The sequence below is a fragment of the Zootoca vivipara genome, chromosome 7 (genome assembly GCF_965207765.1).
Source record: "Zootoca vivipara chromosome 7, rZooViv2.hap1.1, whole genome shotgun sequence".
In the NCBI taxonomy this organism is placed as follows: Eukaryota; Metazoa; Chordata; class Lepidosauria; order Squamata; family Lacertidae; genus Zootoca; species Zootoca vivipara.
In genome coordinates this window covers 32,318,120-32,343,855 of record NC_142590.1, presented here as the reverse complement: position 1 = coordinate 32,343,855, position 25,736 = coordinate 32,318,120, and the positions used below count along the sequence as shown (strand labels likewise).

Genomic DNA, 25,736 nt, shown 5'->3' with positions numbered 1-25,736 from the left:
CCAAAGGAGCGTAAACTGGAATCTAGTTTCCCTTCCTGCACCTTCTTCCTAAAGTGACCCGATTAACCTATTTTTAAAAAGAGAACAATCATATGGCCAGATTAATCTATAAGCTAATCAAAACAATGGAGAGCCAGGTCACCCAGAATAGCCTAGTAAAAAGACACTGCACCTTATCATCTCTAACCCCAATTTTAAGGCTCCATTGCCCCAGCTGCTAACACGCTAATGTGTGCATGCACCCCAGGAGACAGAATGGCAGCACTGGCTTCAGGTCCAGGCTGCAAACTCATTCTGCTGCCTGAAGCAAGCTTGGGCAGTGGAGCAGGAATCCTGTTTGGTCTGCCAAGGCCCTGTGGTTTTAACCCAGTTGCTTCTGGGCAATTTGAAATGCTGCATTTTTATTTTATTTTTACATATCACTACAATAAACTGTGGATTAAAGTATAACAGACCCTGGTCTACTGCCCCTTTATTTTCTTTCCAATCTATGAGACCTATTATGTTGTAAAAAGGTAAAGGTAAAGGACCCCTGACAGTTAAGTCCAGTCGCAGACGACTCTGGGGTTGCTGTGCTCATCTCGCTTTACTGGCCAAGGGAGCCGGCGTTTGTCCGCAGACAGTTTTTCCGAGTCATGTGGCCAGCATGACTGAGCCGCTTCTGGCGAAACCAGAGCAGTGCACAGAAACCTTCCCTCCAGAGCGGTACCTATTTGGCGTGCTTTCGGACTGCTAGGTTGGCAGGAGCTGGGACTGAACAATGGGAGGTCACTCCATTGCTGGGATTTGAACTGCCAACCTTCTGATTGGCAAGCCCAAGAGGCTCAGTAGTTTAGATCACAGTGCCACCCAGGTCCCGTTCAATTATGTTGTAGCATATTCCAATTTCAGACTGAAGATCCAGACTCATGTCTTTTGTGTACCTGCGATTGGTATATAAGTGTATGCAAAGGAAACATGGTAACAAAGCAATCTCTTCCACAACCAGGTCATACCCTCCAACATTTTTGTCCCCAAAACAGGACGTCAAGAGGGGCAGGATCTTCTGGTCTAGTGCTCTGGGGATCGTCAGTAGGGTTGTCTCAGAGCCCTGGACTAGAAGGTGCACTGATGCTCATCAGCAGGGTCATGCCAGACAAAAAAACCCAGGATATTCCGGGATCCAAACAGAAGCTGGGGTTGTCTTATGTGATCCGGGATGTCGCACTAAAAATGGGACACTTGTGCAATATGCCAGCTGCTGTTGTTCCACCACTATCAACCAAGGACCCATATGGAAGCCTCACTTTCCCTTTTAATTCAACTCCACTTGCAAAGCTAGAACCCTGTGCAGCCTCACTGTGCTCATGCCTGGGATTTCTTTTTATTTGAGAAGAAATGTACAACTTCACTACCAATTTATCAAATAGTGTGCATGGTATATATAGGATCTGGTGGGCAGGGCCAAGCCTAGACCAAACAGTGCCTCATGTGAGCACCCCTTTCTTTTTTCGACTTTAGAATATTTATTTTGCATTTGCCATCCATTTCATGACTTGGACGTGCAATTTGCACGCATGATTTATCCCTGTCATATTAGACATTTAATGGGCATGTGTGAACCCCAAAGCAAACGGTGGAAGCAAATGCAGACCCTTTTGCTGTTGATCTTAATATTTTATTTCTGCTGTGCTGTGTCTCCTCAGTTGCTGTGGGGAATCCACCAAGCGTATTCATTAGGTTTAGCTGAGTCATTGATATAATTCTTCTACTTTTCCTGTTTCAGAGCATTATAACTAAAGATAGAAAATGCAACTTAAATCATCGAGCTCTCAGCTTTGAGGTTGCTCACCGAGGAAAGTTCAGGATGTCAAAATGCTGTAAAGGACAGAATCCAGAGCAATACTCTTTGCATTTACAATTCTTTGCCAACATCCAAAGTACAGTTCCCAGGATTCTTTGCAGGAAGCCATGTGCATTGGATATGCTTTAAAGATATGTTGTGGACCTGTCCTTAGTTGCCAAAAGCAATCAGTTTTCCTATGGATTTCATACTTGTTGGTTTAATTTGCTAAATATGACTAGACAAACATTTCCCCCATTCTTTTCGAGTCTTTTAAATTTCGTTTCTTACCCCAATACTGGAAAGAAGAGCAAGCTTTTTCTTTTCATAATTGTTCTTTCTTCCTAGTAATATAAATGTCACATAGCCGCATCTAAATGCCTGAATGTCTGCTTTGGTGTGTGCTTCTTTGCCTTCAATTTTTGTCTTCCTTGAAAAAGCACTAGAAAAAGAGTGCAGTTTTCATGGGGGAAGGAAACATCCATGAAACGTACCTCTCTGACCATTTCAGTTCAGCCCTGATCACACCCCAAAAAATGCTACTTATTGCTGTATATCGGGTCCTCCCTAACAAGAGGGCACGTGTTACGGTGCGACCTGGCAACCAGACCCTGTGTTGTGGGTGGGAGCGTTTGGATAGCAATCAGACCAATGGGATGCCAGCGAAAGTACATCGAGGGACCTCTACCTAAGCCCATGCATGTGTCCCTGAGCTTCCTCTTTGGGGCTCTGTGCATCGGAACACCCACCCACCTCTCGCTATATATAGGGCTTGCGCTTGACCTTGCTATGCCGTCATGTGTCATCTGTCGTTGGGACAGGGGCACAGCAGAAATTTTCCCTACTTGGCTGATTGGCTGGTGCCATTTGGGTTTTGCCTGCCGCATAGCAAATTGTCACAACTTGTAAGGTTGTGGATAGGCTCTGGTTCAAGTTGATAGGAGTGGCAGAAGGGTATCGCCATCCCTATGCGTTGGGTATTCCGCTAAAGGAATCCACGGACTCATGGTTGGTCTACCCGGTGAGGGGTTGTGCCCTGAGCCTGAGTCCAGGGGACATCTGTGTGGAGGACTGGCAGGGCTCCTGCTTTCCACTGTCCCAGGTGTTCACCCAAGGCTGACCTATGGTTGGTGCCCAGGGTCAGCGCTGCCTGCAAGGGTGCAGGGAGCTAGTCGAACCAGAGCCTATGCAACCACTCACTTGATTGTAATCAATAAAGTTGTGGCCTAAATTCTGCCAAAAACCAAACCAAAGATTTGAGTTTTGTCTGAATTTATTTCGGGGGTGGTTAAAGGGTCTCCACATGCAACACTGACACTCTTGGCTACTCAGAGATCAGAAAAGGAAAATGTTCTTTTCGATATGTAAGGCCCAGAGGTGCCATCTTCTGAAGAGTACTGAGGGGGCCAGGCACGACATCACAACATTGCGCAAAGTCTTGACACAGGGCCAATGGGGCCAGCGAGGATAGAACAGCCGAGACAGTGAGTGTGGCCCGATTTCCACATCACATAGTTGTAATCTCGAAAGGGGAGAATCCCTGAAAAAGACATTAGAGCTCTGACGGAAAGAGCTGTATAAGTGGTTGTTATTAGAATAATTCAATGGCCTGGGTTGCGTATATTCTGTGGATTTTTTTAAAAAAAGAAAAAAGCAATGTTGTGTGAACTCTTAGGATTAAAACACTCCTAAAATAACAATGGCTATTTTTAATGTTAAATGTAAACCTACCCCACTTTACATGGGACGCGGGTGGCGCTGTGGGTTAAACCACAGAGCTTAGGGCTTGCCGATCAGAAGGTTGGTGGTTCGAATCCCCACAACCGGGTGAGCTCCCGTTGTTCGGTCCCAGCTCCTGCCTACCTAGCAGTTCGAAAGCACGTCAAAGTGCAAGTAGATAAATAGGTATCGCTCTGGCAGGAAGGTAAACACCGTTTCCGTGTGCTGCTCTGGTTCGCCAGAAAGTGGCTAAGTCATGCTGGCCACATGACCCAGAAGCTGTACAGCGGTTCCCTCAGCCGGTAAAGCGAGATGAGTGCTGCAACCCCAGAGTTGTCCGCGACTGGACCTAATGGTCAGGGGTCCCTTTACCTTTTACCCCACTTTACAGTAGCCTGAAACTGTTCCCAAGTTCAGTTGAATTCATTAGAAATGCAACTTGAGTCACGGTTTCTCCCTGCAAAAATTGCAAGGAAAGTCCTCTGCAGCCCAAACCTGATGCTACATCAAATAGCAGCCAGATATCATGATTTGTTTTTAGGGTTAGTGTTTTGTGAACTGAGCAGAGCAGAGCTAGCAGGGGGGGGGGGAGGCTTGGTGGGTTTCTTTTCCTTTTGTAGGTTATTGGCTGCACAGAAGCAAAAGCATGAACATAAACTAAATTTCCCTGGAGATTACCTTTCTTTTGTAGAGATGACAAAATGGCTAGCTCAGTGGTGTTACTGAGCTAAAACCTAGCAAAATCTGCCACGAAGCCAAACACATTAAATACAATATATCTGCCAATAAAGAAAGCACCTTTAAATTTAATGAAAACGCAAGCCAATAAAATAGTCACAATTTTTTCATTCAATCTGTGGAGCAAAGTAAATGAACATTTTAAACTAATTCTCCAGATCCCTGTGAATTTAAGGAATCTTCCTAGCAATGGCCATGTACTCCCCCCCCCCCCCCGTTTTATTTTTAGTACAGGTAGCAAAATAAGAGCTGAAAGAACAATTCAATAGAGCAGGTGACACCATATGTAAAGGATATCAATAAAGGCTTGAAGTGTCAAGTCATTATTTTTTATCCAACGGGAGAGCCGGTAGATGCACATATTTTTAGCAGAGCAAAACTTAATACTGCAACAACTATTATTATTATTATTATTATTATTATTATTATTTTGTATGTGCCTAAACCAATTTTTTTCTCTATTCAGAATCTTCCCAGAGTTGTGGGTTCGAGCCCCACTTGGGGCATTGCAGGAGTTCGACTAGAGGACTCTGCAATTCTTTGATTCATCTGGGTATCAGCTCTCCAAACACACACACACTTCCTATTCCTTCTGCACAGGGCAGATATGTTTATAGCTGAAGGTGTGGTGACAGCAGCTTTCCGGTCTATACCAATGGTAGAATGGGAAGAGGCAGCATGTTCATATATTATAGGGTGGAAATAACCTGTTCTGCTTCTGACACATGGACATGCACAGACTAGCATCTGTGTGTAGCTGAATAATGAACAAGGCTCTTAAGTTTTCAGTCTGTGTCTGTTTTTATGCAGTTAAAAAGAACAAAACCCAAAACCCAACTCATTCAAACCAAAGAAATTGCTATCAGTCGTGGTAGTGGTTTTCAGACTTTTTTTGTCTGGGCCACACTTTCAGAATAAAAATTTGCTCACACAACACCAACTTTTTATTGGTAAGTTACAGGTAGGTAGCCGTGTTGGTCTGACGTAGTCAAAACAAAATTTAAAAAATCCTTCCAGTAGTGTGGCATCTGACCACCCCTGACCTTTTGATCAAAGGCTATAAAACTTCTAAAACTCCATTTGTCTGAGGCACCTCTCATGTCTTTAACAGTAGCACCTTAGAGACCAACTAAGTTTGTCATAGGTACAAGAAATACATTGGAAAACAAAAAGAACCAACCCCTGATTTGTAGCAAAGAACACAACTACTCTATAATATGATCATGGAACATCCAGAAAGTAAAAAACTATGCAGCTACATAACAACATGAGTCATTCCCAAAATATAACATCGACTGCCCTTGAATCTTCTTGCTACCAATCTGACACGCTACACCCTTTGAGAATCATTGGTCGAAGGCCCAAGTGTCTGGTTTTCCAGAAATCGTTGCATAGGCAAAATATACACAGGAGACATACCAGTATTTAATGGCTCAATGGGAATCAACACAAATGGCCACACAGATAAATTATACATACAGGCAAACTGCATTAAAAATAAAATCCTATAGTTTCGGTGTTTCAGAGTTTGCATTCATAAATGTAGTAAGGAGAGTTTAGACCAACAAGCGCTAACACATACTCCTGTGTATGTTTATTTTTTTAAAAATAAAACATTAGCTATGGCAATGAATAATCTGTGGTTGGTTCAGCTCTATGTATAGTGCTGCTTTACTGAAGTTTTAATGGGGCTAATTTATTTTTAAGCCATTGACTAGCATCTGGGGGGGGGAGCCCTTAATACTGTCACAAAAATGAACACAATGCTAATACTGTGTTTTTGAACACCTTACGACACCCCTGCTCCTAGAATATGTACCACTGTGATGTGTTTCTATTCAATCACATGTTTGTTTACGGATAAAGCAAATGTCAAAGGCACACAAATCATATATAGGAAACACACATTATGTAGAACAGAACAATATTTATTCCATATGATGCTAAGTGCCCATTTGGCAATTTGAACCTCGCATTCAAATAGTATGTATAATTACACAGCACTAGATTCAGTGTTCTAATCACAGAGGCTTAATTAAGATGTTTATTTTAAGCAGCATTTTTTCCCTTTACAATACAGCTTAAGAATTACTATTTTTTAAATCTGATGTGGGTTTTTTGTTTCACTATCATCAGAATCAGTGTTCTCACTTCCTCAAAATTTTACTTCAGGGCAGATGGGCTGTGGTGGGGCATGACTGAGGATGACTCACCAATTCTAGGTGCTCCTGAGCCAGCTAGGTCTAGGTAAACAATGGGTCTCCAACTTTTGGGGCCCAGGAATGCATCTGGAAATCTAAGGGCACCTCCAGTTCGTCAGTAGTCTGCGGGAGGGATTCAAACCGAAACTTTAGGTTTGTGTATTTTAAAGTGGATTCAAAACACTCTGCTTACCTAATGAAACAAATTCACTTTTAAACAAAACAGCAAACTTTTTGCAGTTTGAATGTGATGGGGAAATGCACTGAAAAGTGTGTAACAAACAAATTATGCCCCATGAACAAATCTGGAAAGTGTCATATAACTGCTCTGTAAACAAATCAGAACAAATGTTCAGTAAAGACCAGATAAAGTCTAATCACCATTTAGACTTTGTTCAAGCAACTTGCTGGAAAAGTAGTTTTTTCCAGGGAAAACCTAAAAAAACTGTACTGTAGTGGGTATGACAAAATAGTCTTTTCACAGATGAAAGATATGGTCATGATGTGAACATTACTCTTTCTTGAAAAGCAGGCAAATACCGACACTCATCCCAAAACAAAACACAGGCAAAACCAGCTGGAACCCTATCTCAAAGAACATTCCCCCAAGCCAGAAAACATCAATTGGAAACTGGAAGGGGTAAGGGATTGAAATGGATGAGAAGGTACACTGGTGCCCACAAGGGCCATGTTGCAGACTCCAGATATAAACCAACACATAGCGTGTGGTAGAAAACTAAGATGCAAAATAGCAATCCAGATCTGTAGCATTTGGTCCACAAAACATGCCATGCTCCATACATCACTTTGGTTACCTAAGGCCATCAAATGGAAACTTTACTATAAAACATTTGCAGAACATAGTTTGCCCCAGATGCATCTTTACCCACCAAAGGGTCATTTTTTTAATGAGTGGTCTTGAGGACCCCAGTTCCAGGTATTTTGTACTAGGCCTAGGTTCTTGTGCCTTTACCTCCTTCTAAAAAAGTTTTGCGATTTTTATTTTTCTGCTTGTGATCTTGCATCTGTTCATATAAATTAGAATATGCAAATTTCATGCAACTTTGTGCCATAGTTTATATAAAGGCCAAGTAATGTCTCTGCCCCCCCCCCCCATATGTATGTCTTTTTTCCATTTATGGAATGCATACGTCTCCCTCCTTTTCTTTCCTACCGTCAGAAGGGCCAAAGCAACTTTCAAGTTCACTCTAAACTTCCGTTCAGCGAAAAAAGTTCTGCTTTTATTACTGAATTAACATGACGTAAATATGCTGTTATCTATTTCCTTCTTCTGCCACTAAAGCAGATGTTCAAGACAACATGGTATTTACATTCCACCATCCTTATTACCATCTCTCAACATTTCTATGGCACCTTTCATCCCCAAAGAGCTGAAAACATATGATAGGTATACAAACAGATCACTTAATTCAGCGCTAAGATGAATCTGTGACAGCTGCTTAACGACATTAAGCAATGAGAGAAGCTTTTGTATATGCAGCTGAGTCCCCTTTAAAATATTATGATGCATAATTCTCTTTGCTTGACAGGAAGGCAGTAGTTCTCAATATTTTTTTTCATTCTTACAGTGAAGGTCCAAAAAAAAACTATCATGCAGGGCACAGAATGGCTTCACAATGTTTTCTTTTTAAAAAAAGATATAAAATAGCAAAAAAAAATTATTTAAAAGCAAGTTTATAGTCTAAGTACCTATTTCCTGCAATCATGAACTTTTTTTTTCTTTGTTAACAAAGTTCAATCAGAAGTGGGAACTGGAATGGAGGTGGGTTGGCACTCACTCAACCTTGTGTTGCCCACATCACTCAGACTGGGAGAGAGCAGGGAGGGGCAAGATGGCAACAGGATTGGCAGATTGCGATTGCACTGGGAGCTTCTCCGAACTGCCCTGAGACCTCCGGGTATAGGGCGGTATATAAATCCAATAACTCATAATAAAAAGATTGCCTAAGTCCAATAGAGTTCAATCTGTTTTATCTTCAAGAACGTGTGCATGGGATTGGAGCCTTAGTTGCATTTTTTGTTCTTATTGAAATCAGTGAAACTCATGTCATGCAACGACTAAATTGCCTCACTTATTTCAGAATGACCAATGTAACACCGGATCCGAGTCTATAATCTTAAATCTAAACCATAAATGTTGAACAATTAAGAATAAGTAAAATTAAAGTTGTTGGTGATAAATGGTAGCAGTACTCAAACTATCATCGAACATCTTATAATTTCTTTCAATAAGACACAGATGGTGAGTTCTAGCATGGCGGCTTAGAAGTAGCTTCTTAAAGCATTCACAGTGACACTTCCATAAATTCTGCAAAACCAGCCTGTTATTCCTAGTTGTTTTGGATTGGTTGCAACTTAGATGCCTGTTGCTTGTAGGTAGAATAAAAGTGATTTTTGGAGTCCCAGTTCCTATTTTCTGGGGGCAGATTACTCAGCCATTACCCACCCCTTCCTTCCACACAGCCTCCTGATAAGCCGCTCTGGAAGGCTCGGTGACACTCCAGCAAGAGTGGATCAGCTGGTGAGGTCGAGACACAGCTATAGCCTCCGAGCAGCAGCAGCATTGCCATTTATCAGTAGGGGTGAGGCGTGGCAATGAGGTTGTGCTGCATGGGTACATCAGTGGAGTGGTTCCCTCTGACCTACTGGACAAGCCACCTGAATTTTGTTCAATGAGGAGCAGGCTGCAGGTAGAATCAATGGGATGTGGAGACACAGCTTTGAGTGAGCAGTAGTGCTTTGAGCTCACACTGAGGCATTGTTGGACCCAAATCAAAATATTCTCAGTTGCAAACCAATGCATATTTACCTGTGATTAATTTCCATTAAGTGTGGATGAAATGTAAACAGAAATATTCAAATATATGGTCTGCATCATACGCCTACTTGGCACTTTTTTTCCTTGGGTACATGAGGTTTCTTAATACACTCATTTTAAGATATGTGGGTATTTCACTTGCTCTTTCCACACAGAATTTGCAGCTTTGTTTAGGAATATTTAGCAGCAATATTGCTCCCTTGCTTCTGTGGTTTGAAAGTAAGTAAAAATTATGCAAGGCAGAGTTAGTCCCTGTTTTCTGGCAGTCTCCAGATTTGTTTTCAAGGAATAGGAATTTTGTTTTTGTTTGTTTGTTTGTTTCAACTTAACACTGTGCTAATTCAGAAGCAGGGTTTGCATATTTAAATACGGCTTAACTCCTTCTTTCATTGTCTCTGTTTCTTAGCTCCTCTGCAAACGGGGCCTTTCATCTCAGGTACATATGGTAAGACTGCTTGTTTCTTTGGGAGAATGGGTTTAACGAATCATAAAATGCATGACTTTACTTATAGCAAAGACTTCATTTTTCCTCTTTCAGCAGAGGAAGCTCTGTGCAAAAACCTGCCAAGTAAATAATGCAAAATGCTTAAGGTGGGCCCCTAGATGGCAGGATGGGACTATACAGTATACACACCCACATGGTGACAGTGTTATCTCATAAAGCTTCCAGTATGTATTGGAAGCAAAATATTAATAATATATACTTCAGAAATAATATTGTTGGAATAGACTAGAAGAAAGATTAATCACAGATAATTAAAATTCTGTGACTTGTTATTTTATACTTGATATCGGGAGATGCTTCGTTTTTCATGTCTACTGATGATATGTTGTTTATTCACCCACAAGTTGTGCCCCAGTGCTCTTGACAATGTGGTCACAAAATTCACAAGGCACTGATTAGCCAGAAAGGTTGAAGAAAGATTTCACAACATCTATTCTGTGATCTAGATCCCCATCACCTTAAAAAAATTCTCATTTGTGCCGGCTTCAGCAATTCCATTCGTAGTATTATTTGTATAGCATACATGTGGTGATCTATCATTTAGGAAATAATCAGGGACACACCTGTTTAGCTTCAAACAATTACATTACTGAGTACCTAGACTTGAGTTCCATCCACCCACCCCATGGCACTTCTACACCACAGCACTATAACTTCTTTGAAACAACAATTGTTATGATCACCTCCCTCATTTATCAACTTCTTATACTACTGCTGTGCTGAAAGTTGTCTCTCATATTTTTGTTAACCTTTCTCCAACAATGAATGAGAAAGGAAACTGCATTTGAAAATTATCAAAGGGGAAAGACAAGTTTGGTGAAATTCTCATGGGTGAGGTGCAGGGTTTGTTGTTGTTGTTGTTGTTGTTGTTGTGCTTACCTTATTTATGAGGTGGCTGAGGAATGTTTGTGGAATGTTCATTCTGTAGGTCATCTCACCAGTGGTCTGTAGTCTGCAGCCTTCCCAGGTGCTTTCACTTTAGTTAAATCCCAGGGGAAGACATCATGAGATAAGCCCTCCCACTGGGCTTTTTCATATCAGGAAGTGGAGGCAGCTAGAGAGGCTGCAGAGTGCTAGAGTGTTTACTGTAAAGAAAAGCACACGCAGCACCCTTGACCACCCTGCAATAATAGTAAGGGAATATCAAAGCCTGAGGAAGAAATGGGGAAGAAGAAGCCTCTTTTGCAGGGGAACAAAACCTTTAAAGATATGCAGTAGTATTTATTAACAAAGATCTGTGTACTTCTATACACCCCTGATCCCAGGGTGATTATTATAAAACCATGCAGGCTCATGTTAACTATTTAATAGGGATGGGTGAATCTGTCAATTTCAGTTTATCTAATTTTCCAATCTTAAATTCAGTTCCCCACATTTACATATCTGCTTCTGATTTTTTTAAAAAATAAAAAGTCCTCATTCACCAGTCCAATCACTGAGGCTTTCAGGTGAGTCACGGTTAGTCGTTTCTTATGGCTCAGACAGACAGATCATATTCACAAGGAGCTGTGTGTTAAGAACTGTGGGCCCAATTTTATGGAATTCCCTTCTAGTTGACATCAGAAAGGCCCACTGTTGAATTTCTGCTGCTTACTGAATACTTTTTTTAATTTAAGCAGGCTTTTAAATTCCATTCTTATTGTATAGTTTCAACTCATTTTCAGAATTATTATATTGGGTGCCCTGTGCACCACTTGGAGACAACTTAATATAATGCACTTTTGAATGTTATTTTCACTAATATGTGCATTTATACTTACACTTTACCCTAGTATGTAGACACATTACTTGGCTGGAGACCTGCATTGCAAAATTAGGAGAGGTGTGAATTTTAAAGAGTAGTTTTATTTCAGTTTGTGTATACTGTATTGCTTCAGAACAGGCATCCCCAAACTTTGGCCCTCCAGATGTTTTGGACTACAATCCCCATCATCCCTGACCACTGGTCCTGTTAGCTAGGGATCATGGGAGTTGTAGGCCAAAACATCTGGAGGGCCGCAGTTTGGGGATGCCTGCTTCAGAAAGTGAAGACTAGGTAGGTTCACCTTTAAATGTGAACACAATCAAATCCCTCCATTCTCTACTATGTTTAGATACTCCTATAGATAAGTAAAGACTGTTTTTGTTTTAATATATTCACTTGGTTACTTATCCTGAACTAACCATACTTCAATTAAAACTCTGGAATCGGAAGTTGGTTAGCTAAACAAGGGCTCTTGATTCACCTTTCTCACAATTTTGGGTGTGGGTATATGAAAAAAGCACAGTTGTTGTTTTTCCTCAGTTCCATAGAGAAGCAAGTGATCAACAAACAATTCAAGGTAAGTTGCAAAAGGGTTGTGTGACCAACAAGACAAAAGTGTGCATCATTACAGCAATAACACCAACTCTTGACTTCTAATTCATCATTATTCTTATCTGTGACAAATACTTAATGCTACACGACCACACAATGTTTTTAGCATAGGCGTCTGTAGTACTGTACATTGCAATTTAAGCAAACACAAGTAGGAGTATTTCTCAGAAGTCTTTCTGAACATCTTCCAAAACAAATGTTCCTTTATGAAGGGGCATTATGGTGCCCCTGAACAAACTAGTACTACAGGGGTCCCCAACATGGCATCTGTTAGTGGACATTTGCCCATAGAAGCTTTTCCTGGTGACCATAGTGCCTCCCAATGATACCAGGGCTTGAAAGAAGCATTCTATTATAGCCAATAGAAAAGGTTGTGGTGTGTGCTTAGTTACTTCTATGTGTAGTGACCATGACAGTTTCTCTGGTTTGCAAATGTCACCATGGGTCAAGATGGTTGGCAACTGAAGCATGCTTTCCCTGTTACTCTGGCCACTCTGAGCAATGCACCCCTGAGTCACTGCTATGAAATGAACTGTAAGTTCAAAGCAACTTGTATCTGAGCATGGGTGTAGCCACGGGGGCAGGAGGGGGGGCTGCAAATGAAATCAATAAAAATACATAGCAAACTGAGGTTCTCCCCCGCCCGCAACAAAAGGTCTGCCCTGTCCAACAAAAATCCTGGCCATGCTCCTTGCGTCCGAGTCTAATTTTTAAGTCAAACATACAAACACGTTGGCATTCCTAAACATACAGCTTGTAAATCAATATTGCTCATTTACATTTTTCATCATGAAAGTGGTTAAACACTGCAAGCAGCCCCGGGATCACATTACCTCCACTACTTTAGCACCGAAAGGAGAAAAAATGCAATCACTAGAAGTCTCCCATACATATCCAAATCCTTTTCAAGGGACACAAATATAAAGTTAATTAGCAAGGATTCTGCAATAGTGGGAATTTTGCAAAAGCAGAGGTGTGTTGTCTTCTACATTTATAGAATCAGTTGCTCCAATGCTATAGTAAGGCTTTGTTACAGGTCCATGATAAAATCGCTGTGTCTTCATACACCAATTGCAACCCTGCAGGGGAATGAAGATAGCTGGCCAACAGGGGCTCCGTATCCTCAGTCAGTATTGGCAGCTTTTCTAATTACTCCATTCCAAACACTCAATTATTTCTTGTATCTTCCTAATGTATCACCAGCTCTTTATTTATTCATGAACATTTTAATTAAGAAATCAAAGTCTTTTTTTAAAAAAAAATAGTGAGCAATATTTTTTGTCAGATTCTATTTATTGTAACACTCGATAAAATATGTCAGCGAATTGCTCATTGTCAGCTAATTGAATTCTAAAAGAATTATGCATGGCGTATGATATGGCAAACTCCTACAGCTCCCAGAACACACATACCCAAATAAATAGTTCATTCCTGTAGGCAAAACCTTGTGTCAATCTCATTAGTATATTGGACTCGCTTCTTAATTGTATATATCACAATTGTTCACCTGAGCTCATGAGACGGCTGCAAACTATCATAGCCTATTTGCTTAGGAACCCCAGTAAGTTCACATTCAACGTCCTATATTAGAGAATGATGTACAAGCCAGAAACTTGCTCTTGGGATAAATCCCATACATGCAACAGGTGTCAGAAATGGAACACACATGAAAGAACATTAGCACCTGCAAGTAACACACATCAAACAACAGTCTTTCAGGAAATGAATTGGGAACTGATGGCAGACACTGAGGCCCACTCAAAGTATTAAAACTTTCATTTGCTTTTTCATGTGCCCTGAACTTGTGCTTTGCAAAGCACTTCATGAAACTGGCTGACCTTTGCCTACAAAATTCACTACTGGTTGGCATGTATGGTGAACTCCAGAGTAAGACTTTTCCATGAAACATGGTGGCACTTGTCTTGGCCATACTCAGCAAAAGCACAACTCCCATACCAGGCCATGTATGATCCAGCCCTAAGACTCAGATTCCTCCTGCCGAGGTCAGCCCAGGTACAATGTTCTTGCACTCTGCTTGAACAGAACGAAGCCAAATAATCATGAAACAGACTTGCTGTATCCTGGTTCACTTCAACCGAGACCTACCGCCAAATGAAATGCATGTGAAATTGTTCAGAGAAATTTGTGGGTGTCAACAATACTTTTCAAGAGATCATGAAGCAGGTGGACCTCTTCAGGGTAGAGAGGGTAAAAGAAAAAGCCTAAGCAAGAATACTTTCCACAATCTTTTTTGACTTACGGTTAAGAAGCAGGCTGGCATTGGTTGTGCCTAGTTTGTTGGCAGCGACACATGTGTAGTTTCCAAAATGCTCCTCCGTCACGTTGTTGAAATTTAAAAATGATCTTGAACTATAGCTTTTAATGGTAATCCCTTGTTGTCCATTGATCAGTCTAGAAGGGAGGAAAAGGGAAATATTCAATTAGAAGGCACAGGCAAATATATTTTGCATTTTTCTCTCATGTGGATGGAAAACAATAGTTTTTACCTGATTGGGATGGAGGAGTGAGTGAGATAACATGGACAAGGAATGGCAGTGATGCTATATCGGGTATATGATGGTGTTTGCCACAGCAAAGGGCTTTCCATTTTTGCTTGAAAATAGATTAAAGGTACCTTTCCTTTCCCTACCAATTGACAGGGGGCAAGCCCAGTTGTGAGTGGTGAAGATGGTATGGGGGAAATGCCATAGGTAAATAGTCAGGAAAGAGATGCTCGGTTCAGGGAGCATTTTGTGGGCAAGCAAGAGAAAAGCTGGCAAATGACTTAGGCCCAAGAGCTCTGAGTAAGAAAAGTCTCTTTTTGCTTTCCTTGGGCATTACAAAGGGAGTAGGGAATACTGGCACCAACAGGAGACAGGACAGGTCAAAGGGCTCCAGGTGAACTTGTATTCCAAAGCAAAGCAGGACTGATACCAATAGTCTTATGACTAACAATTTGTTCCAGTTCATCAAGATGACGATTTGGAAATTAACAAATCTCAAAAGCACATTACTTTAGGCTGCACTGATTCCAGACAATTGGCTTGATCCGCTACACCAAGACTATTGCTGATATTGGTGCTAAGTTCTCTCTCCATCACTGCTCTTTTAAGCCCTTTCCTTTCTTCCCATTTCTTCTTATTCCTCCTACCAACAGCCATTTGAATCAATTGGTGTGCACCCATCGAATGATCTTGAAATACACATCCCATACAACACCATTACTTCTTAAAATCAGACCTGGTAAATGCAAATGATTCACCATCCTTTTTTTTTGCTACTGACTGTACATCATAATGGATTTTTGCACATCATAATGGCTTTTACTTAGTTCTATGAATTGCTCACTTTTTCACACTAAATGAGTAGCTTATGAAAAGCAAAAGCTCATTTAAAAAGGTCAGGATGCAGCCAGGTGCATTTTAATTCCAGCAGAAGTGTAATACATATCTAGAAGCACAACCCAAGGCACTTTTACTAGGGATTAAGTTCCGTTAAAACAAGTGGGTTACTTTTGAGTAATGTGAATAGAATTGTCCTGCACAGCAATATAGGCATGTATTGACTAGACCTCAGCCTTATGTGTGTTTATTTAAAGGAGTTTTCATTCAAACAAAGTGAATGTAGTATTGCATTCTAAAGAGAGTATACTCTCTTTTCATCAAGAGCACATATATTATCCATAGAAATCTCATTCACCCCTTTCTGTTTTACTATAGGGAAATTTTGCAGATTCACTTCTTTAAAATGATAAAGAATCAAAGTTGCTCCTTCCTATCACTTGCTACGCAAAAGGGAAGCAGTATTTTCCTTAATGTAACTTTCTGCTTTAGTAACTGTGCTTATTTCCCCTCTTCCGCCCCCTGCCCCCATTTTTATCCTTGCGGAAGATTGCCTGTATCGGATTGGAAATACAAATAAGTTTAGCAGGCAAGTAGCTCTCTAGAAATGTGCCCCCAGTGCTGCAGAAAATTTTGTGTACAGAAAGCTGTGGACCGGAACAGAGGCCAATCTTCCACTCAACAGATCAATGCAGAGCACGAGTGTCCAAAGTTTGGGTCTGCATACTGAGGTGGAAGAGATTTCCAGCAAAGGAGAAAGCTTCATGTAACAGACACGCTGCACCATCTTGGATTGATCGAGGATATTTCCTTTACTCCTTCCTTTATTAGTTCCACCTTGGACTTATTAGAAGAAGGGTGAACTCTATCAACTCAGTGATCCCGATTTCTCAGAAAGAAAGATAAATATCTGAAGAGATATTTTTTGATGAAAATTTTGTTTTTTAGACTTGGAAAAAGACTGCCATTTTACAAAAAAAAAAGTTTGAATATTCTCTGCCAATTCCCCCCACAATGCCCTGAAATTACACTACATCTAATGCATTGTGGGAGGTGCAAAATGGTGGTTGGGTGGCCAATAGAAAAGTTCTGGTACGCTGCTTTCAGTGGCCACAAAATATTTGGGTGGGGGAAGAAAGAAGCTATGGCACTGCTAATGAAACTACACCTGAGTCTTTGGGCCCTCCTCCCAACAAGCTGTTGTGTGGATTTTGCCACTTGTTGAGTAGTGTGAAGAATTTTGGGTGGCCATCTTTTTCTCAGCCCTTTTTAAAGCCAAATTTAGGAAGACTCCATCAGTCAGAAAAGTGACCTTTAGAGTCTTCATATGACCAAAGGTTGAGGCTTCCTGGCATAGGAATTTCCAGAAATAGATGAAGGAGCAATTGGTAAACACTGGATATTTGAAAAATATTTTTCTCTTGGACTCATTTATTTTCAGGACATATGTAACCATATTCAGAAGTTGGATAGGCATAGTTAAATGTGAAAATACTTAGCTATGCTTGATTACTCAGGGAATTGCTTATTTTTCATCCTGAAAGCAGAACTCTTGCTTATATCAACAAGTTACCATTTAATTTTGATATATTGAGGCAGCACATCATAAATCTGGGAGAGAGGTACAATTCCCTCCCCAGCATTCAGCCTCAAAATACATATCTATCATTATTAATAGTATAGCTGCATATTGATGATTTAATATTTTACATTACATTAATGCTCCAATTTTTTATTTAATCAGTACACAGCCCTGCATATAAAATAGCATTTAGTTTAGTCATCTGAAAGCAGTAGACAACACACTAGTAGGAAACAAATAGTCCTTTTCAAAATCCTGAAGCATGAGTTATTGCTGCATTGAGCAAACATGAACATTTAGGAATTATAGGTTTGAATAATTATCTCTCGAAACCTCACCTTTCTTTAATCTACTTTTTTCTAAGTGATTTAATTTGAGAATTCAACTTCACTTGTGTAATTTTCAAGTGTTTGGAGCTGTTTAATTCATTTTGACAAAAGGGATGGAAACTCTCAGTTGCTTTTCACTACTGTGGTACAGCAGCAAACCAAGAAAAAATAAATATATTAACAAGTTTACCAAACTTGAAAATCAATTAATATCAGGATGATTCATTCACGAACGCTGAAGTGTAAATGAAACATTCAGAAGTACTTAATAGTATGCAATGAGTAATGATGAGAAAACCATAATTGTGAATATTGAATACTGATGCTGCTTGATTAGGATCGATTATATTACTTTTGATTTCGCAAAAGTTTTATATACGGCTTATTCAAAAAATCTCTAAGCTGTTTACATAAAATAGTATAAGTATTCATTAAAATAGCAATAGAAACAGCTTTTAAAACAGTAGACTTTATTATTATTATTATTATTATTATTATTATTATTATTATTATCATCACTGCCCATTTGGCTGGGCTTCTCCAGCCACTCGGGGGATGGGGCAGCTCCAATACAAAAACATTATTAAATTGCAAACATTAAAAGCTTCCTGATACAAGACTGCCTTGTTTGAAAATGCTACTGATTAAGGACTAATTGCTTCTAAGGGCTAATTAACATAGAAACACTAGAAATATCCAACATCATTGGAATTATCACAGGGAATTTAAGGCTGATTTACTCTATATCATAGAATTGATCTACACCGTATTAATGAGACTATGTTCTCCCTGACATGCTCCTTTTTTTTTTACATTCAATGAGCTTTCTGAAGACATGGAATTCAGATATGAACCTTCTTCAGCCATCTGCAGTCTGGTGGTATAATCCAAATTTGAGTTTAATGCATACTTTTTGGTCACCTCAAGGTCACAAGGTTCTCACAGTGAATTTTGAAACCTGCTTTCTCCTGTATCCCAAATGTACCCAGAGGAACATATCCCAATATAAAATCACCTAATTATACTTGCTTTAAATTCAGATCAACCTCTAATTTAAAAGTGTATGTTTTCTATATGGAACACATGAGGAAGAAAATGCATAGAAAGTCAAACTCCCCTTTCTAATTTTTCATATTTTATTTTTGGAATTACAGATTATCTCCTCCCAACCTCCAGCGTGCGCACGCGCGCACACACACACACACCAGCCACTTTGCAGAGAGGAAAAACATAAGCAGGCAGCATTTATGTTCTGTGCATGTGCGTGTGCTATTTACACAGAGGGATTATGGCACTACCAGATTTAACTCGTCCTTCAGAGACAGTGGGAAACACCAAGCTGGAGAACAGCACGAATCAGCTTCAGCCCTGAGAAATATCTATATTTAGGCTCATATTTGAATACATTAATGATATTATCATATATTAGACCATTAGAACAGTTGTAGTCTTTATTAGGCTATTTGAAATGTACATTTTGCTTGTTTCATGGGTTTTAATGGAAATAATATTTTAGATTCAAGCTTTTGTGTTGTCTCATTCATGATGCCTAATTTGCAAGGAGAATATAGTTGTGCTTAACCAAATGCTGTGCTGATCATCAATATTCTATTTATGTAGAAAGTCCAAGTATGCAAGTTGCTTTACAATCTTTCTCTTGGTAATCCTAACAGAGTCTAAGATAACCAACCTCTGTGGGCTCCTTTATCTGCATTACAGCACGGAATTGGTTTGGGGCAACACTCCACTGTATACCAGACATCTATATTTGTGGTGGCATAACTGGATGATATCAGCAATGCAGGCAAGTGACTGACTGCTTCCTGTGAGGAGCCAAATTCTGATTCATTGCCCATGTTATATACAGACCCTAGAGCGCATGTAAAAATGAAAGCAGGTTTGACAGTCAAACTTACTTCCTTTCGCCTCTGAACCATTCAAAAGCGGGGGAAGGAACACCTGCACTTTCGCATCTTATGAATCCACTCCCTCCAAGCGTCACTCCACTCGATTTTATTTCCTGAATTGTTGGGGCAACTACAAGGAAACATAAATATTTGTTATTGAAAGTTGCACTTGTCACAAAGCCATGTAAAACATGTCGATCCGTGTTACATTTCGTTCCCTTGTTGCTCAAGCAGGCAATATCATCCATAGCGCTAATAATCTAAAGCACTTCACATAGTCATGTTGTATTCACTGCCACTTCACCCTTCCACCTCACCAACCCAGAATGACGTCAGGTGAAGAAGCGCAAGCCCACCCTGCTGTCAAACGCTGCTTAGATAAAGCCATAGCATTGGTCAATCCAGCTCATCACTGTCGATTCTACCACTAAGCTATGGTCCTTCCACATAAGTGACTTATGACAAATTGCCGTATTTATGTGAATCTAATGCATTCATCAATTTTTGAAACCTTGAAACCCAAAAAGTATTTGCTGGCGCCATCAAATCTAATGACGTAATTTGCCCCCCAAAAGGTGCAGTCGAGTGAATACAGCAGTGATGGCCAAACTTGGCCCTCCAGCTGTTTTGGGACTACAGTTCCCATCATCCCTAGCTAACAGGACCAGTGGTCAGGGATGATGGGAATTGTAGTCCCAAAACAGCTGGAGGGCCAAGTTTGGCCATCACTGGAAGTAAGCACCACAATTCACTATGTTCATGTACTTGCAACAGTTAGAAAAAAATGTTCTAATATTTTCTAAATCCATGTTTAGGGAAATACATTTCCCAATGAATACCAGGAAGCACAAGCAATGACCGTTCTCTCTCCCATGATTTATTTTATCATTTCTGTTTAAAATATAATGTATGTGTTCTGCAAAATACCATCTAGTTCATTTTTCCATGCTACATTCCCGTTGATATAATGTTATTGTAGATGTGTGAACTTATGACTCCTCATCATTCTCTTTCTTCCATAATCACACCCATCCTTCTGCTTGTCATGTAAAGAGGCTATAATCTTTTATGATATCAACTATTCCCAAAGAAGAAGAGGGGATTAAAGAGGGGATTCACCAAGAAGCCTGGTCAGTGTCTCTATGGTTTTTATATGTCTAGTGGAACAACAACAAGTAAATCATGTTCAGATTCTTTAAAGTATATAAGTAGGAGGATTTTTAATGTGCCCAAACAATTCTTAGAAACATTGGAAGCTGGCATTAAGTGCTTTCCGCAATAGTCCAACATTACTACTGATCATCAATGGAAAGATACAAACTACTGTGCCTTACTGAAGCTAAGCAGGTCTGGGTCTGGCCAGGGCTTGGATGGGTGACTGCCTAGAAAATACATGTACACCATCTTGGGTTCCATGGTGGAAGAATGGCAAGATATTAATGGAATATTAAAGAATGAATGCTAGTGAGTTTGAACAGCATAGACAATGGTGCATAGTGGTTAGAGTGCTGGACTAGGACGCGGGAGACCCAAGTTCCAATCCCTGCTCAGTCACGAAGTTCATTGGCTGACCATGTGCCACTCATCATCCCTCAACCAAACCTACTTTATAGGGTTGCTGTGAAGATGAAATGGAAAAGAAGGCACCTATGTAAGCTAAGCTTCTTAGAGGAAAGGTGGGATATCAGTGTAATAACTAGATTTAAAAAAAAAAGATTTCCAAGACACACCGATTACACAATATGAATAAACCATACACCCTAACTAAATAATTTTAATTAGAAAGATATTGACGAATTTCATATAATGACTGATTCATATGTTTATTTTTGAGGTAGTAAAGGATAACTTTCGCCCACACCTGCCATTTTACCATAGGTGCCATTTCTATTAAAAAACAAACAAAGCAGCTCACATGTGAAAACTAACTGGAGGATACTTTTTCATCCAACTACCATTTTCTGTTTGCTTTCGAAGTTTTAGGCCCTAAAACAGTTCTCTCCAAAAAGGAATATGCTTGTCCTGAAATCATTCAAGAATCAATAAGCTGCTGCAGACGATTCAAAGCCTATTTTCCTCCATTATCCAGCCACACATCTCCATGTCCCCTTGAAATTATTTAATAAAGAAAACAACGCTTTTCCATTTCTCAGCCCACAGAATAGGAATGATGTTGATCAGTGCATTTATTTTAATATAAATTCAATAACACATTTTTCACATTTGAATAAATATAGAGCATTTATAGCATGCCTACTCACCATTCACAGCACCTTAAATCCAAGGGTATGTGTTTGCCATTCTTATAAAAGCGAGCAATAATTAAGGCTATGGTGATGATGGTGCAAAAGAGCACACAAGTTTCTAATAATTGGAGGGTATTTATTTATTTATTTGCAGAAGTAGGTTGGCAGGCAGGTTCAGAAGATGTGCTGCAACACACTGCAGTTTCCTGTTTAACATGACTTCTGGAAGTACAGGCACGCCTTTTCACCTCACCATCCTAGGTCTTACTCATAAAATATCCAACATTATCTTGCAAAATGGTAGAATGCACTTCCAGTAAAGCACACAGAGCAGTGCTGGAGAAATGATGCTGGACCAGTGGACCATTGTTAACCTCTTAAGAATCACCTGATGTACAAATGTCCTCACCATAATCAGATTATTTTTTGGGAAGGTTTACAATGGTGAAAGGATGGGGTATCAATTTCAGGCCAGACATTTCCACTGGGAGTTTTTAGTGGAGCTACTTCATGGGCCAGTATTTTCTAACTTTTTGCAGTTGTTTTTTTTAATGTGAAGCCCAGTTTTGGAAGGGGAAAAAATGTTTTCAGGCTTCCTGTAGCATTTTGAAGAGAAAAGTTCATGTGGTTCATAAATAGATCTATTTTCAAAATGTGGTTGAAATGACTAGAATTTTATGATGCAGAACTGTTTGCAGGCTTGCAAGAGCTAATATTGACTATTTACTTTAATGGAGAGTCATCAAAGACTCGCATACCAGTATATAAATGACTTTAGGAGTGTAGCTAAATTCCTGGCTAGATTATTGGTAATGTTACTAGGCTAGCAATCTGAAACCCCCGTTGCTTCCACTGATGTGTAAGACTTAGAATAATTCTGGAGGAAATTACACCTGAGAATATCTGCTGCTTTGTGGTTATTTTTTGTTTGTTCGTTTCATTAAGACCCTTAAAAAACAGTGCTAGAAAAAGTTCCAGTTACAACACAACTCTCTCCTTAAGAAATAGTTCTTTTGTGTGTCTTGTATGAACCACAGATATATGCCACTCCCCTTCTTTTGCTGAAAGTTGTATTGCCAAGTCCCCCACCATGAAACAGAGCTCCCGTTTCTCTGAAAAAAAGGTACAAGAGAAGCAGAAATATCATGGATTTCCCACCACTGGATTTCCCGCCGGTACACCAGAAGGGGTGAGCGGACTTGCTGGAAAACTGGGCAACCCATGCTGAAGGAACGAGTCATTATGGGAGGGGTGGGTGGGGAACAAGAACATATAAATGATGTAGATTGACTAGGTTAGACCACTTCCATTGTTCTGTGTAAATCAGAAGCATAGAAAAATAAAGTTGGGTGCACTGTGCCCAAGAACTTCTGATGGCTGTTAACTAGCATTATGGAAGAAATAGTGCCTTGTGGCACCTCGCAATGGGTGGTCCTTTGGGTCAGTGGTGTCCTGTGCAATACCAAAATTTGATGTCCCCTGCCTCTCATGTTCAATTCTAAATAATAGGTGTGGCATGCCCAAGGCTCTGCACCCAATGTGACCAAACTGGTCATGCTCTTCTAAATCTGCATCTGACCCAGCAGCTAAGTTGCCAGGATGTAGGCACATAATTCCACAGTGCTATTTTCTTAGACCAAACATGCAAGTAGGAGCTTTGTTGTTTAGTCGTTTAGTCGTGTCCGACTCTTCGTGACCCCATGGACCATAGCACGCCCGGCACTCCTGTCTTGCACTGCCTCCCACAGTTTGGTCAAACTCATGTTTGTAGCTTCGAGAACACTGTCCAACCATCTCGTCCTCTGTCGTCCCCTTCTCCTAGTACCCTCAATCTTTCCCAGCATCAGGGTCTTTTCCAGGGAGTCTTCTCTTCTCATGCAGTGGCCAAAGTATTGGAGCCTCGGCTTCACGATCTGTCCTTCCAGTGAGCGCAAGTAGGAGCAGAACCACCATAAAACATTGCCTCCAACTCCCAACCCAATAAGAAAGGAAGATAACATAGTCAACGGTATCAAAAGCTGCTGGGAGATCCAAGAGCAGCAACAGGGTCACACTACCCTTGTCTCTCACACGAAGGAGGGAAACCAAGGGCTATTCTGTGCCTAAAGCAAGCCTGAATCGGACTGGAATAGTTCCAAGCAATCCATTTCCTCTTGACTCCTGAAGTGCCTGTGAATAAATTGCCACAACCCTCTCAAGCACCTTGCACCAAAAGTGGGTATTAGTGGCAGGGCAGTACAGACGTACCTCGGAAGTCGAATGGAATCCATTCTGGAAGTCCGTTCGCCTTCTGAAAAGTTCAGAAACCAAGGCGTGGCTTCCGATTGATTCCCGATTGCACAGGCAACAATAGCGAAAGCCGCACTGGATGTTCGGTTTCCAAAAAAAACGTTCGAAAACTGGAACACTCACTTCCAGTTTTCGATCATTTGGGAGCCGGAACATTAGACTCCCAACGCGTTTGGGAGCCAAGGTACGACTGTAGTTGCCAAGTACCTCAGGGTCCAGGGAGGGCTTTTTAAAATAGGAATGGGCTTTCAACCACCTCCTTCAAGGTGGTGGGGCCTACCCACTCACACATATGCATTAACTACTCTCTGGACCCACCTAGTGAGATGCCCACCCAACTTGCACAAACAAGCCAGAATGTGCAAGACTCAAGCGGACAAAGAGAACCTCACCTCTCTACTCCCAATTGCTCCACAAGAAGTGGCTTTTCATTTAAATGGGCCAGTGGGTTACCTCACCTTTTTACGCCCCACCCTTTTAACTTGGATTGACTCAATGCAGGTTACAGATAAAAACCAGAACTGCTAAAAACATAGAAAAACCAATAATTTAAATGCAATTAAACACTGAAAGACTTTAAACTACATACATATATAAAATCTGTTAAAAACTTATAACTAATCACAATAAAAACAGCATGTCACCAGCCCTTTCATTAAAAGCAGTCAGTTCCCAAAATCTGTTGGAAAAAGAAAGTTTTCACTTGCTGGCAGATGGACAGCAAGGAAGGAACCCATCTAGCTTCTCTAGGGAGGGAGTTCCGGAATCTGGGAGCAGCCACCAAGAAGTCCCTCTCCCCTATCCCTACCCAGCATGCCTGTGGGGGTGGCAGGACTGAGAGAAAGGACTCCCCCAAAGATCTCAAAACCCAGGCAGGTTCATATGAGGGAATACAGTCTTTCTGATAGCTTGGACCTAAGTCATGTAGGGCTTTGCCAGCACTTTGAATTGTACACTTTTATTTGCAACATGTAGACTTCAGAGGCACTGATAGCATACCTAGAAAACCTGTGAAAACTGCTTGGATTCACTCCTAGACCAAAGTCATTATATTATTATTGTTAGAATATATCTGCACTAAGCCAGGAGGAACCAGACTTTTAAATATGCTGGCAAAAAATGATTTAAACTCTACTAAATCCAAGTAGCAATTATAATCCTTCTAATGTTCTTGGCAAATTTCCTGTGAGGCCATTAGAAATATTCTAATTGATATTAATATTCTTCTCTGGAAACAAATACAGTAAGTAATACTACATCATTCCAAACAATTTTTTTTGCCAGCCAATCAGACTTTGTTAAAGCTAGCTATTTATTATTGTTAATTATTGAAACTGTAGCAGCACTCAATAACGTTTTATGTCAAATAAGATGTTTTTATTTGGGTATTATTAATATAGCTTCAGTTCCACAAGAAAGCTATATTGCACTGTCATAATTTTCTTTTTGAAGATAAACAAATCATGATGAAATCGGTCATTAATCAAATTTACATTTTAAAATTTGATGTCTTGGCAGTGCAGAAAACAATGACTACAAAGAGATCAAGAAAACCAAGGAGTCAGGAATATTTTTTAAAAATAGATGGCTTTAAAAGTTTGTTCTATACAATAGGCAAGGAGAAGGAAAATGTGGTAAACCAAAAGATATACAGTTGGAGCACTAGAGTTTTCTTTTATGATTCTGTTACCCTTCCCAGTCATATGTGGTGCCAAAATACTCAGGTATTGTGCTTGGACCAAATGTGACAGGTGACTGGAGTTGCTTGAACAAGATACTTGCAGGATTCCACCCCACTCCCCGCTCTTTCTAAGCTGTCTGATACAGGGCATGAAAATATGATCAGAGTAGGGCTTGGGAGA

The 25,736-nt window shown here is 40.3% G+C and overlaps 1 protein-coding gene across 2 annotated transcripts in view; it reads right to left on the bottom strand.

Annotated features, from left to right (window-relative positions):
• The window catches only part of NEGR1 (neuronal growth regulator 1), a 438,504-nt gene that overhangs the window by 78,852 nt on the left and 333,916 nt on the right, over positions 1-25,736 (bottom strand). For both annotated transcript variants that reach the window (XM_035123509.3, XM_088673910.1), the window contains exons 5-6: positions 19,349-19,469; positions 14,441-14,592 (exon numbers count right to left, since the gene is read on the bottom strand). In XM_035123509.3, the coding sequence (XP_034979400.1) occupies positions 14,441-14,592; positions 19,349-19,469 (273 nt within the window). The remainder of the gene's footprint in view (positions 1-14,440; positions 14,593-19,348; positions 19,470-25,736) is intronic.